Below are 15739 nucleotides of genomic sequence, written 5' to 3' on the forward strand. Positions count from 1 at the left end.
TGCCAGTCCAGGACTTTCATGACCATTTTCCAAAGAAGTCAACTTTGAAAATAATGGGCGACTTGATTTTACAACGTTCATCAGGGAAATCGCTTTTAATATCAATTTTAGCCAAAGTAATATATTAATACAAAACAGGAAAAAAGTTCCTTTAGGGTCCATTGGAAAGAACCAGCAGTGGGCTCTCAGGATGTTAGCTTGCCCACGTGACCAAACTAAGGATCCAATCCCCCCCTTCCAGTCTGAACAGTTACAGTCAGTGTGAATGGGAGTTATACTTGTCTGGAAGAAGAAAAAGAAGTCTTTGAAGAGAGCATTTGCTACCAATAAAAACAGGATTCTCCAGCCTAGTGATCTACTTTCCTCCTCTTCCCCAACAGAAGACAATTCATTCTGTCCATTTGGCTCCCTGGGGGTGCAATTTTTGTGATCTATTTTCTCACTTTTCACCCCAAGCACACCCCACTTGGACTCACTAAACTATTTCTAATATAATTTTTTCACCCTTACTCAAAAGTTACTTGCTTGATGTAAGGAAGACTCAGTATTCCATCAATGTGTGGATCATAACTTGGCTAATACGTGCTCATGCTGGCTAAACAGAGACAGGTGAGAGTCTCTTATGAGTCAGGTCAAGAAATACAGTGCAGAGAAATACAAAATGCACAGGAAGGCAGACAAACCTGCTGAGATGTCAGGAAAAGTCAAGAAAAGATTGCCCCATAGAGTACCCATTACTTAATATGTAATTTTTATTTATAAAACCATCAGCAGCTCCAATTTCCAGGAAATTAACCAACTCATTACTTAAGACCTGGTCAGTTAAGCCCCTCCATCTGCACAAGGAGCTCCTTCATAAGAATTTCCACACTGCTTATGGCACAGTGTATTGTAAAAGGAAACTCTTTCACTTCAGTTCTATTAGTTAAGTCAAGGCACACTATTAAAACTTACCCCTCCTCAGTCCAAAAGAAAAATCAATGAGTGCAACTCAATCTTGTAAGCTCTTCTAAGCACCTCCTCTCTTTTATATTTTTCCTGTTCTAGGTAAATCTTAATCTCAGAGCCCTGAAGTTTCACAAAGAGAGTTCCCTGCCTTTTTTACTTCCATTCCTATTTTTCTCTAGGTCAGAACTTTCTGGAAGCAAATACTACATCTCATACCACGTGACAATAAATCAAATTCATGTATCTTTAATATCAAGCCAGCACCTGTTCTCACCACTTCTGTTTCAGCCTTGTCAATTCACAAGAGCTTTAATATTATCTTAACATTTAGAAATTTCAGAGGACAGAGATTTAAATAGCCAGTTATCTAGCATGAAGAGATCATAAATGTTCTCTCATTAAACCACATTATCCTATCTGAATTATACACAGAGCTGCTTTTATTCCAGAGACATCTAGGACTAAAGTAGTTACACTGCAAGATTAGTTTAGAGATGAATTTCTTAATGAGCTGACATTGATTACCCAATGTATAAAATTTTGAAAAGATTGAAAATGGGAATAGTTGCTACACTTACCTGTAGGAGGGCCTTCATCCCATCCTTCTGCCCTCTTAATTCGATTTGCTGTGAATCCTAAGCAGATATTGACCCCAACAGCAAAAGTGAACAGGGATATTACCTAAGGGAATAAAGAGCTCAAATTGTCAATGCAGCCAGACAAGTCTAAATCAAACTCCAGGAAGGCAATGCAAATGACTTCAACATCACCACCCAATCTTACAACTTCCCAAAGGCACCATACAGTGCTGTCTTCATTTTAGAAACAAAAAGAAAATTCAAAATCAGGAAGCAGCTCTGAAAACCAAGGCTTTCCCCTGGCATTCTGTCATTCTCCTACCTGATACAGCTGGCAGGAGTTTCTCCTGGCCATGGCAGAGGGTTCTTGGAAAGCCTTTTGCAGTGTGTTCTGCTTGCCTACACTGAATGCACTGCTTTTTGGGGCTCTGAGTCCAGTCTATTAACTACAAGTAATCCCACCTGGGAGGTTGACAGGCTCCTCTGATTTGTCCACAGCTTGATTTCATCACGGTTTGTTCACAAATCGCAGCTCTGAGCATAAGAAGCTTGAAATATCCCTCTCCTTCTCTCCACCCCCTATCTGTCCCTCCCCTGACACACAGATACTTTCATGTGGTTTCCTCTGGTAACATAAGGGTTTCTTATGTCGCTGTAGCCAATAACACTGCATGTTCATTTTTCTTTCCTCCTAAAAACATGGTTTTAAAAAAAGAAACCAAATGCATTTTATCCGATAAAAATGAAACAGAGCCATAAAAGGGTTTCTACCCACTCTAAGCTTTTAAGGTTTACAATGTAGTTATTCAATGCAGTCAACCTCACGACTTTATTTTTTTTAAAGGAAAGTTTTATAATTTATAAACCTAATAACTTTCTCTGTCTTGCCTATTTATTTATTTTTCTGGCAGTTTAAAGGACCCTGTCCCTTTTGCCACATTCTCAGCTACTCCCGACTCCTCAAATATTTCTCACGATGAAATCTCCCACGATTGTAACTAAACACAAGAGATAGCATTATGTTTCCCCATGTTGTTGTTAGAGTTTAGAGAAGTAACTTTTATCAAAATACTGGGAATGCCAACTAAGCAACACAGAGTTCTGCCCGGTGAGGAGGGACAATATAGCTTCACATCTCTCTGCCTCTTCCTCCCGAAAAAACTGTCAGCTTGGGTTTTGGGTTTTTGGGGGTTTTTGCTTTTGTTTTTGTGTTTTTGGAGGGGTGTGGGAACAGCAGAGGTGGGATGGGAAAGCTTTATTAATGATTGAATTGAGGAAGGAAATCTCAATGGCAGCAAGAATTTGGCTGTAAAGAATTGCTTCCCTAGGTTTCTCCCAGATAAATTATCATCTAGCCACCAAACACTGTGCCCTTTGATGCTGTCGTGAGCATTAAAGTCTCTTTACTAACCTAGTTGGCAATCAGGAGACTTCTAAAAGAAATCAAGGCCTCAAAAGCTGAGAGGTCTTTAAATACTGTACACTTTTAGGATTCAAATGAGGGAGGAAAGCTTATCTTTGGATTTTCTCTGGCCGGACCCGGTGACCATGGTTCTTACACACAGCATATGTGTGTATGTAAACAAATACGGCGCTTACCATGCAACAAATTACTGAGGAAGCAGCGGCTCAGCTCAAATAAAACCCGATAGCACAAAAGCCAGAACTTGTTTATGGTGGATTGCACATTAGTCCTGGGTTTCATTAGATATTCTAGAATTTAGTAACAGCTAATTGAGCAAAAGAAAAAAACACAGTGCCAAACTTTTAGCTGCCTTTCTAACGTCCTTTTCATTTCACAGTCTTCCAGAGATGGCAGGCTTATGAATTTTTCTATAGACGTCTCTTGCTTTAGTCTGTGTGCCATACTGAAATGATTTGGGATCCTGCATTTAGCAAGGCTTATGAAAGATGTTAACCCCACGTAAGATTTTTTTTTACTCTTTATGTTCAATTTCAAGATGCAGGCTTGCTTTTACAGAGGACAACTCTAAAGCTAAAAGGAAAATATCAAGGCAATCCTGTGACTGCACTGTATGCCACAGTGTTCCAAAGGTGCTCCCCTGCCCTTGCCAACTTCCCCAGCCCTCACCGGAGTCCAGCAGATTTAGAATCTGTCTGACATTTGACGGTAGGAATCCAGCATGAGGACAGTGAAAGCTCCCCTTGAAAAAAAATGAGACTCAGAAGCCAAACATTATCCATTAATTTTTTTTTGACATGCAGAGTAGCTGTGCAGGGGGGAAAAGTCTGAAGTGTAATAGCCAGGTTGATCCAGAATTGGCTTCTGTACAGCACTTGTTACCAATTATCTAAGAGGATTGAACTCAGCCATTATTTCTGTTAACCATCTGCCAAAGAACTTTGTCTTCTACCAGGTCATTGTGTGCATGGAATACATTCACACACTCACTCACACACACACACACACACACACACACACACACACCCCACATCTAACACAGTTACACAGGATTTTACTAAAAGACATCATTATAAATTAACTGTCAGTAGGATGACCAAAGTCCCTATCTTGGGCATCAAATCAAACACAAAATAACATTACCCCTCATTATCTAAAATTGAGAAAACGAAAAAGCCTGATAACGCATACCGCACGTCCAGAAACTCAACTAAAATGACTGAAATATAAGTCTAAAACCTTCTGTAACAAAACCGAATCAAGAAAGTTCACCTGCTCTGGTATTTAAGATTTTGGGTATAAGGTCAACCATGGTTGGGGTCAGTAAACAAGAAAGTGTATGAGAAAGACTAAAATTAACTTTCAGCTTGGTTTATTAATCCAGCCATATTTCAGAGAACACTGCCCCCTGGCAGAAGAGAACCCAAACAAATCTGACAAGTCTCAGGCCCTAAAAATCATTCTGTGGTTCTCAAGTTTTATTGGGCATAAGAATGACCCTGGGAACTTGTTTAAAATGCTGATGCTTATGGTCTAAACCCCAAGATTCTGATTCATTAGCTCCAGGAGGTGGGGAGAAGAAAGGGGGTTTAGGAGCCAGGCAAGAACTGACACAATAGGCTATTCTGATGAAAGCAATGTAAGGACCGCATTCTGATACAAATAACGTAAGAACAGCAGAGCATTAGAATAAATTACTCTGAATCAATTAATTTCTGCCCTGAATGTTGACTTGCTTGATCTAATTCATAATGTAATTTTAATATACCATTAATAGCAGTCACTACTAATTGGACATTAAAGTTTCAATCTCAATGACGAACCGTGGCTATTCCTCCATGGGGATCATCTCCAAACTGTAAGCAGCAGAATAGTATTTTATTTACTTTGCTGGTGGTACGAAGCAGCAGTGTGTGTATTGCTTAATTGCAATACAGTAGTTGCATTTATACAAATGCACAGTCCATCTTTTCATGAAATACTTCTGTGAATCCTTGTTCCCAAGCCCTGATTAAGGTAAGAGGGCTTGAGGTTAACAGTGAGATTTGAAAGATCTGTAATTGAGGGTTGTTCTTGCCTCCTGCAGTAATTATGAAGCATTCATGAACGGATTCAAACTTTATCAATGTCCAGCTTCTCATTGTGCAAAATTAACTGCAATCATGGTGGCTTGACTTGACTTAATTCTAGTCCCAGGATACTTCTAAGACTATGGTGTTAGACAGTCACTGACCACTTGATTTTCAGGGGTACCACTTAGCAGTCACTACAGCACATACACCAGGAAAGTAAGAAAACTGCACCCATGTGAATTCTTCCTATCCTATTTTAAAACTCTTTAAGTCTTGTTTTTCAATTCTGCTGTAGTTGAGGACTATTAGAAAATTCAGAACAAAAACCGGACAACAGTCTCTGCAAAGGGGATTTGCCAATCTAAATGGAGCAAAAAATCATGACAGCTAATAGAAAAACAAGCAGGCTCAATCACTCCCACAACCCAGGACTGCCTGTATGTATAAAGTAGACACCACTTAAGAGTTTAAACCACAGAGGCAAAGTTTTACTGGTAATCTATGGTCCCGGGGGGTTTCTCCAGTGGAGAAATAGCATACGCCTATTCAAATGAAAACAGTACTTGTGTTATTACTTATTACACAATTGAAAGCTGAAATCAACACTGTCACCTCTTTCAATGACATCAACTTATATCATAAACTTCTATGCATTACATTTACTCCCAGTGGAATCTGAGCATGAGCCCCTGCACTGGAACACTCTCTGAGAATATGCATTCATTGCACAAATGTTCATTAGCTCCTACTGTGTACCAAGCACTCTTCTGGGCACTAGTTCTATACGAGGAGCCAAACCAAACATAGTCCCCTGGCTGCATATCAATCAAATAGACACAGAAATAAATGTAAAATTGCAGCTGCGGCAAGCATAGACGTAAAGAAGTCAATTATGTTATGAGAACGTGTAATTCAGGTTTGATGTGGTCAAGAAGGTCACGGAAGACTCTGAAAAGTGTCAGATGAACCGTGATTTGAGGGATAGAGAGGGGTAACTAGATAAGAGAGGAGAAAAGGATTCTAGGAGGAGCGAACAGGATCCGCAAAGGTTGTAGGCTGGAGACACCAGGCATCCACCAGAAGAGAAGACAGCCCGTTTGACTAGTTCAGGGAGATAAAAGGGAGCCTGGAGTGAAATAAGACTGGAGAGGTTAGTAGAGGTCAGTCCATGTGGGGCCTCATCAGTCTTGTAGGGTGGTATAGTCTTTATCCTAAAAGCTTTGGAAAGCCTTTAAAGGGTTTAAGTCGGTGGAAGCTTAATTAGATATGAAGCATTAATCTCTGTACAGTGTGGTTATGAATTGGAGGAAGTTAAATGGATACAGTAGATTAGTTTGGAAATGACAGCAGTAATCCAGACAAAAGACACTGAGTGATATTTTGCACCAAGAAAATTATGGTGTTGGTGGAGAGGCAGAAAACTGGGAGAGTTATAGGAAAAGGACTTGTTAATGCATTGGGTATGGAGGTTGAGGGACAGGCAGGCGTTAAATGTGATGACTCCTGAGTGAATGAATATGCAATGATCTTGATGACCAGTAAAGTCACTTCTTAAATTTTAATGGGATTATAAGAAAGACTTAGAGACATGTATCCATTTGCTAACACTCTAGAATTAAATAGTTAACATAAGGAATCTCGTTAATAGCTTTAAAACGTGTCAGTAGTCTTAAAAATCTTCTAAGGCAGTGGATTTAAAGTAAAGTTATAGTAGACTTGAAAACTTGAAAATACATTTATTCATAATTCAGGTTAAGAAGAATTACCCCCCAGGAAATAACTCAGCTTTGTTCCTAACCATAGCTTATAATAAAACATTTTCAAACTCAAACTCAATTTAAGTTTTTTTTTTTTTTTTTTGGCTACCCTGAAACGTGCATGTAAAAGTCCAGGTGAATGAAAGACGTTTGGGTCTACTTTGCCATGTGGACTGTGTAACATCTGAGCACAAATCGGTGGGTATGGGACTAGAGAAAATTGCTTTACTAAAAGTATCAATACAGGGTTGAAAACGCTCAGCCTTTACCCTCCAGTCTCACATAAGCAGGCTGAGAATCTGTTGCCAACTCCACTTGTAGATAAAGAGATGGAGGTAGGTGACATCTCAAAATGGTAGAATGAGTGACTGAGTTTCTAGAAACCATGCCTCCTAAGCCAGTTTGGTCCTCTTCCCACTACAGTGTGACGTCTCTCTATGAGGCCACACAAGGGCCTCAACTCGACACATTCAAAACACAGCTACCTCAACAGCCACCCTGCTCTCCAACTTCTTTTCATGGAAACCTTAAAACCACTTTTTGTTCTACAATCCTTTCATCTCTTGTTTCTAATGAGAAACCATGTCTGCAGAGTCTCATTATTAATTACAATTATTACTATCCTTTATCAGAGCCTGCTGAATGCCATTAATACCGAAATTATCTTTCTGTGTGATTACTTTTAGAGTTATCTCTTCATCTTCATTCTTCTGGACACACATTAGAAGTTCATCTCACAACTATTCTTCCTGTGTGCATTCTCTTCCCCCTCCAAACACCATTTCACTGAGGTCTCTCTTATCCAACTTGTAATTCATTTCCATTCCTTACCCAGAGAGCCCTGCATAAAATACAGGCAAATCTGATGATTTTCCCCCCCAAACTGAAAACCTTCCAGTAGCCTCCTATCACAGCAGTTCTCAAAGTGTGATCCCCAGGAGGGTCAGAATCACCTGGAAACTTGTTAGAAATGCAAATCCTTGGGTCTTACCTAAGAAACTCAGGGGTAGAGCCCAGAATCTATGTTTTAACAAGCCCATCCGGTGATTCTGCTGCAAATTTGAGAACCACTGACCTAGAGGATCAAATCCAAACTGCTTAGCAAGGTGCACAGGACTCTAAATCCAAAATTAAACTCACCAGATTCGGATCCCAGCTCTAGCACTGTTTAACTGTGAGACCTTACATGACCCTTAGGTGAATTACTTCTCCACCTTAAGACTCAGTTTTCTCATCTGTATCCAGCTCATAGGATTCTTAAGAACACTACATGAAATAATCCATGTAAATTGCCTAGCACAATGCCTGACACAGGAGAATGCTAAATAAAGGGTAAGTTTTCTTAATTTGAGAACTATTTGCTATTCCCTGATTAAGCTGTGTTTTCCTACATCTTCGTTCTTTAATATACCTTGTTGTTTTAGCCTAGAATGCTCTTCTCCACCTACTCCCCCTGGCAAACTCCAACATATTCGTGAAGATTCCGGTCAGGTGTCACTCCTCTGTGAAGCACCCCCTGATTTTGCCCTTCCCGTGCAGAGCAATGGGCCTCCCATACTGTCTATAATCTCTCTTTAGGCATCTCTATCCTTTGTGGTCCTTCAAATGCAGGGACCAGTCATCCTTACACTCCACAGAGCTTTGAATATTTCCTGGGATATAACAAACAGACAATAAATGTTTGTCTAATGAAGCACTTGGCATCAAGAAGTTTAAATTGGAACTTGAATTGAACTTGAATTCTTGCTCTCTTACTAACTAGCTGTGTCCCTTTAAGCCCATATTTATTCATCTGTAAAGCAGGATTATTGGGCTAACTCAGTGGTTTGAAACACTTTTTTAAGCATTAAAACCTTATTTTCAAATAAAATCTCAAAATGAATACCAACATCTAAATTTGGAGCTGCTCTAGTGGGAGTGGGAAGCCAGGATCCCATCTAAGCAGCCACCTCCCTTCTCTCTCTGGCACTTTCTCAGAAATGTGGAAATTCAAGCAGTACAATTTGTAAAAACAAACAAAAACAATCAATAAGTAAGTTAATTCCACTACTTAAATACTTTTCTAAACCCTACCCTTTGTTGTAGTATTCATATACCTACACACACACCAAAATATGACCCAAATTACCCCCAAACCAGATCTTTCATTGATAAATGACAGAAACTCTCACTCTAGTCAGACTCTTCCCCCCAGAAGTCCAAGCTAATTTCCACACTTCTCCTTATGCTGCTTCTCAGCCCTGCTCCTCTTTCCACTGGGCTCATACAAATCTTAGTCAATCCATTCCTTTCCCCAAGGCTCAGCATCTTAACAAGAACCCTCCTCACAACTGCAGTACCCACCGTGTTATCCTCAAGAACCTATAGATTCTACCCAAAACATTTATCTCTTGTTCTTTAGTGTTGCCTGTTTTATTTAAGTATTTCCTCTCTCAGCAATAAGAATATAAATCCCCAGAGAGCAGGGGAAAGAAACAACATGGTATAGAGACTCAGAGTCTGGATTCTGGAGTCCAACCAACCTAGGTCTACCACTTTTAAGCATGAGACCTTGCTTAACTTCTCTAAAACTCAGATTTCTTTTAATAAAAATAATAATAGTTCTCATCACACAGGGTTGATATGAAGACCAAATGATATAATACATGTTAAGCAGGTAGGTCAGTACTTGAACATAGGAAACATACAAATATTAGCCATTATTAAATACAGGAGGATAAAGACTGCATCATCTACTATCATGTTCATGTAACCGAAAGTGGGGTCCGGCTGCTCTCTGCTCAAAAGCCAATAAAGAGGCAAGGCTGGTGGAAAGGAAAGTTTGCTTTATTTTGGATGCCAGCACACGGGGGGTGGGGGGAGGTCAGATGCCGGTTCAAAGGCTGACTCCTCCCCACTCCCCGACAATCAGGGGCAAGAGCTTTTATAGACAGAGGGAAGGGGCTACATGCAGAAACAGCACAGTCAGCTCTGACAGTCATCTTGAAATTGGTCACTGGTGGTCTGACCAGCCTCATCTTGATGGTTTTAGGTATAGTTAATCTTCAGTTCCAGGGTCAGTTTGTCTCCATTTCTTTGAGGCAAATCCTCAGAATTGTGGCAGCTCATGTCATTGCTATAGTCATGTCATAATGGTCATCCTGTAGTTAACTTCTTTCACCTGGTGGGGGTTTCAGTATCTATAAGACAGCTCACAGGATATGGCTCAGAATATTTTCTATAGCCCTTGAGAAGGAACTAAAAGTCCTTGACTATGCTTAATGACTAAACTATTATTATTTGGTCTCCTTTGACTGTTTTCCTTTGTTTCTGCATTTTCTCACCTCTCTGATTAAACTTATTCTTTGGCTAAAATCTTTCCACAGACAAAAGGCAGGCTGAGGATATGGGGGGAACAGACCATAGTGCCCTGCTCCATTTCATTCTCAGTAGGTAGCAAAAGGCTGGGCACATAATAGGTGCTTAGTAGTGACAAAGGTTCTAGGAGAATTCCCTTTACTTATGGAGAGATTACATGTAGGTTTAAGTTAGACATGTTATGAACAACTTTTTTTTTCACATTCTCTCTAACCATAAGAGAAAATGGGCAGCACTTATTTGGAAAAGGGTGCAGTGACTCTGGAGACAGCTTTGAAGGCACAGGTTTTGACTACAATAATAAAGACCTTCTATTTGAATTGGAAAGTCCCGAGAATTTGAGCTTCAACTCAAGAAAGTTGTTGAACTCAAACCTAAAAGGAAGTTTATACTTGCTAATGGAATGGCATCATCACATGCTTAGAGTACAATGGTACCCTCTCAGGGAGGAAGCAAAACTGCCATTTCTGTGATTCCCCTTGAAATCAAACAACAATTAGTGACATTCAGCAAAGTAGGAATAGAAAGAAACTTCTTCTGCCTGATAAAAGATTTCTTCGAAAAACTCACAGCTAACATCATACTTAACAGTGAAAGACTGAATTCTTTCCCCCTAAGATCAGGAGTAAGACAAGGATGTCTTCTCTCACTAGTTCTATTCAACACTGCACTTCTAGCCAAAGCAATTAGGCAAGAAAAACAAACAAAAGGCATTTAACTTGGAAAGGAACAAAGAAAACTATCTCTAGTCACAAATGATATAAACTTGTACACAGAAAATCCTAATGAATCTGTTTAAAAAATATTAGAACTAATAAATGAATTCAGGAAGATGGCATGATACAAGCTAAATATTAAAAATCAGTTGTATTTTTGTACACTAGCAATGGGCAATCTAAAATGAAATTGAGAAAGCAGCTGCATTTACAATAGTATCAAGAAGTCTAAAATACTTAGTAATCAACTTAACAAAGGAAGTGTGAGACTTGTATTCTGAAAACCAGACAGCATAATTGAAATATATTATAGAAGACCTAAATAAATGGGAAGACAATCATGTTCATGGACTGAAAAACATTATTGTCTAGATGGCAAGAAAGTGAAAAGATGGTCCACAGAACGGGGGAAAAATTGCAAATTATATATCCGACAAGGGTCTAGTATCCAGAATATGTAAATAATTCTTACAACTCAGCAATAAAAAGACACATAGCCCAATTTTTTAAATGTTCAGAGGATTAGAATAGACATTTCTAGAAAGAAGATATATAAATGGACAATAAGGACATGAAAAGATGCTCAATATCATTAGTCATTTGGGAAATGCAAATCAAAACTACAATGAAATATATACTACTTCACACCCACCAGGATGGCTGAAATTAAAAAGACAGAAAATAATAAGTATTAGGAAGGATGTGGAAAAATTGGAACCCTCACACATTATTGATAGGATTATAAAGTGGTGCAGCAGCTTTGGAAAACAATTTGGCAGGTCCTCAAAGTGTTAAACACTATGTTAAACATAGTGTTACCATATGACCCAGTAATTCCACTCCTAGGTATATACCCAGGAGAATTGAAAACATAGTCCACACATAACCTTGTACACAAATGTTCATAGCAGAATTCTCAACTGATGAGTGGACAAACAAAATTTGGTATATCTATACAATTAAATGTTATTCAGCTATGAGAAAGAATGAAGCCCTGATACATGCTAAAACATGGATGAACCTTGGAAACATCATGCTAAGTGAAAAAAGCCAGACAGTTATATGAACTACCTAGAATAGGCAAATCCATAGAGAAAGCAAGTAGATTAGTGGTTGTCAGGTGATGTGGAAGTGACTGCTTTTGGATATGAAGTTTTGTTTTGGAGTGTTGAAAATGTTCTAAAATTACATTATGGTGGTGTTTGCACATCTCTGTGAGTGTATTAAAAACCACCGAAATGTTCAGTTTAAAAGGATGGATTTTATGGTTTATAAATTATATCTCAAAAAATGCTGCTAAAATAAAAGAGAGCTAGTGAGATTATTCTCACAGTGAAGCAAATTCCAAAGCATCTGGACCCACAGAAAAGGAATATTAATCCTGATCTGTTGCTTGGGTCAGTGCCTTCAAAGCTGTCTCCAGAGTCACCTCAGTTACCCTCCAAACCTGATAATTAACAGGAAAACTGAAGCGTTTTGAGTTGTGGTGTGGACCTATTTTAACTAGCCCCGATGTGTGATGAAACCCTCTACTTCCCTAAAAATAGGAGGATTTCCTGGGACTCCTTTAGAGCACTTCAGGGTCTCTGCCATTCTGCTTCATCAGTTTCCTGCTTCATTTTACTTTCAAATAAAGTAGCCTAAGAAGAAAGCCTAGGGCATTGGGCTTGAATTTAATGGCAACAAACTGTAACCAGAGTCTGTGGGACAGTTGTGGGGATGTAAGAACAATGCCTTGGAGCAACATGGATGGTCCTTGAGGGCATTATGCTAAGTGAAATAAAGTCGGACAGAGAAAGACATATACTGTATGTTCTCATTTATAGGAAGAACCTAAAAAAAAAAAAAAGACCTCAAAGATACAGAGAACAGACTGATGGTTTCCAGAGGCAGGGGGTTGGGGAGGGCAAAATGGGTGAAGGGGGGTTCAAAGGTACAAGCTTCCTGTTATAAAATAAATAAGTCGTGGGGATGTAACGTATAGCATGGTGACTGTAGTTAATAATACTGCATTGCAGATTTGAAAGTTGCTAAGAGAGTAGATCTTAAAAGTTTTCATTGTGAAAAAAAATTTTTTGTGACTGTGTGTGGTGATGGATCTTAACTAGAGTTACTATGGTGATTATTTCTCAATATATACAAATATCGAATCATTGTTATACACCTGAAATGACTATACTATGATACGTTGATTATACCTCATTTTAAAAAAATGTCTTAACATTTAAAGAACATTTCTTTAATAAAAAAAAGAAGAAGTGGGTTATGAGTTAGAAGAATTAAGGCTTGCTCAGCCTTCCCACTTTGCAGTCAATAAAACTGAAATGCTGCTCCTAGGCAAGGTCACAGAGCTAAAGTAGCTCTGGTTGGGATATCAGGACAGCTCAGGACTGGGTGAAGGAAAAGGGAAAAGCAAGTATTCATGAGTGGTACCATACCTGGCATGGATCAGACCCCCCCTAAGTGCTAGTATTTAGTAAGTGCCTGCCTTTTGCCCAGCAACATAACTAGAGATTTTTTTTTCTTTTTTTTTTTTTTTTTTTTTTTGCTGTATGCGGGCCTCTCACTGTTGTGGCCTCCCCCGTTGCAGAGCACAGGCTCCAGACGCACAGGCTCAGCGGCCATGGCTCAAGGGCCCAGCCGCTCCGCGGCATGTGGGATCTTCCCGGACCGGGGCACAAGCCCGCGTCCCCTGCATCGGCAGGCAGACTCTCAACCACTGCGCCACCAGGGAAGCCCCTAGAGATATTTTTATATATTGCCTTATTTAGCCTCATAAAGCCCTTCAGAGTATTAACACTGTCAACAAGCTCAAATTGGGCAACTTGCCCAAGTTCAAGTACATATTAAGTGGGGGAGTCCTCTTTTCTCTATGATTTCCCAATGAAAATTACAAAACTAGCAAGCTCTAAAAGGAATGGGAATTTCAACTATTTTCTAGAAGAAACATGATTCTATTAAAAGCAGAGAATCTGATAAATGTCTGATAAGTCTTGATACTTGATTATGTTTCCTATTTCAGAACATATCAGAAGCCACAGATTAATTTCTATTCTAGACTGACCCCCAAAAAAGGATCAGTTGGTAATGAGGAAGTGATCAGAGCCATGGGCATCATAACCGTGTCATTTCAAAGTTCCTAAGGGATCAGAGAGAATGCAGGTCATTGTCACACAATGGCTCTAAGTTTTGGAGTGTGAGAGTTTTACAAATTCATATAGTGTTGATTCAACACAGATTTAGTAAGCATGCCCTATAATATAAACTAATGCTTAGTGAAAGCTTACTCTGTGCCAAGTACCACGTAGTATCAGGGATATTGAGGTAAAAAGCATGTTTTAATCGGAAGAAATGGAAGTCAACTGTTTGTTAAACACACTCTGGTGAGTTCCATCGTAGAGGTATGCAAGGGTTATGTGTGGAAGAGACTGAGAACTGGCTCCTTCAGTCTCTACTCCACCCCACTTCCAGGGAGCCCTCCTGTCTTGCAGGTTTTTTGTAGGATGAGTTATAGATACAGTTTATAGACTCTGCCAGTTATGCTGCTGAGATTGTCTTTGTGTACATGAGATTTGGACAGCAGAATTAAGACAGGATCTCTCTTCCAGCCCCTTTCAGCTGTTGCTCTGTGCAAATAAGATTGTGGAAGTGGAATGTTTTCTGAAACATTATTTCAGTGTCCATTCTCCAGCTTCCTATGCCCTAGGAGACATCTGCGGGGGTGACAGAGATGGTAGCTTCTTGATTCCTGAATCATGGATACAGGGTATGTTCTTGAACACAATATTCCAGCAACAGCTAGCTGCCATGTACTACGTACCATGGACTGAATCGAAATTCAAAAATATCTTGACAGGTTGAAGTCAAAAGATTATAGAAAAAATAGAGAGAGAGCCAGATCAATCTGTCTGGGGTAAGATTCTTGAAATAGAATACAAAATTCAGTTATAAAACTTCACACTAGGAGAGACCAGAACTGAAAACAATCCTTGTAAAAGAAAGCTGGGAATTTTTGTCACCTGCAAGTTCTATAGGAGCCTATGCTTGACCACAACTCTAAATGACCTCATTTTACCTTAGGCTCCTCTAACAGACAATTACCGCTCAGATCCAGGAGAGAAAAGTTCAGCTGAGCCTGGCACTGCATCTGGGTGTCTCATTTAAGTGACCACGTGTTTTAGGTCACTACAGAACCAGACAGCACTGAGAGAGGCATGACCAAGATGATGAGCAGTCCCTATTACCCAATCCACTTATTAATTCATTCATCTATTTGTTTATTTATTCAACAAACTTTTTTTTTTTTTTTTTTTTTTTTTTTTGCAGTACGTGGGCCTCTCACTGTTGTGGCTTCTCCCGCTGCGGAGCACAGGCTCCGGACGCGCAGGCTCAGCGTCCATGGCTCACGGGCCCAGCCACTCCACGGCATGTGGGATCCTCCCAGACCGGGGTACGAACCTGTGTCCCCTGCATCAGCAGGCGGGCTCTTAACCACTGCGCCACCAGGGAAGCCCTATTCAACAAACTTTTATTGAGCACTTTGTATGTATCTAGCACTGGAAATGCAAAGTGAACAAAACGAAACTTCTGCCTCATGGATCTCACATTCTAGTGGGCGAGAAATATAATAATGTCAGGTAATTAATAAATGATAGGGAAAACAAAGCAGAGCGGAGAACAGAGAGTAATGGGAGGAGTTATTTTCAACTGGGTGGTAACAAAGGTCTCTCTGGAGAGATGACCTCTGAACAAAAATCTGGATGGAGTGAGGGAAGAACCAGGTGTCTCTTGGGAGAAGTAGCATGTGGGAAGGCTCTGAGGTAGGGAGAGCTCAGTGTGCTCAGGAAGGCCCGTGTGGCTGGAGTGGAGTGAAAGATGGGGGAGCAAT

General features: G+C 39.8%; 1 protein-coding gene across 4 annotated transcripts in view; it reads right to left on the reverse strand.

Moving 5' to 3' along the window:
• ENPP2 (ectonucleotide pyrophosphatase/phosphodiesterase 2) overlaps window positions 1-15739 on the reverse strand; it is a 104871-nt gene that overhangs the window by 71300 nt on the left and 17832 nt on the right. For 3 of the 4 annotated variants that reach the window (XM_060115540.1, XM_060115539.1, XM_060115537.1), the window contains exons 1-2: window positions 1849-1881; window positions 1527-1629 (exon numbers count right to left, since the gene is read on the reverse strand). In XM_060115540.1, coding sequence (XP_059971523.1) covers window positions 1527-1629; window positions 1849-1881 — 136 coding nt within the window. Of the gene's footprint in view, window positions 1-1526; window positions 1630-1848; window positions 1882-15739 lie in introns of those variants that run through there. The other variant, XM_060115538.1, reaches the window with a different exon arrangement.

The sequence above is a fragment of the Mesoplodon densirostris genome, chromosome 13 (genome assembly GCF_025265405.1).
Source record: "Mesoplodon densirostris isolate mMesDen1 chromosome 13, mMesDen1 primary haplotype, whole genome shotgun sequence".
NCBI classification, from domain to species: domain Eukaryota; kingdom Metazoa; phylum Chordata; class Mammalia; order Artiodactyla; family Ziphiidae; genus Mesoplodon; species Mesoplodon densirostris.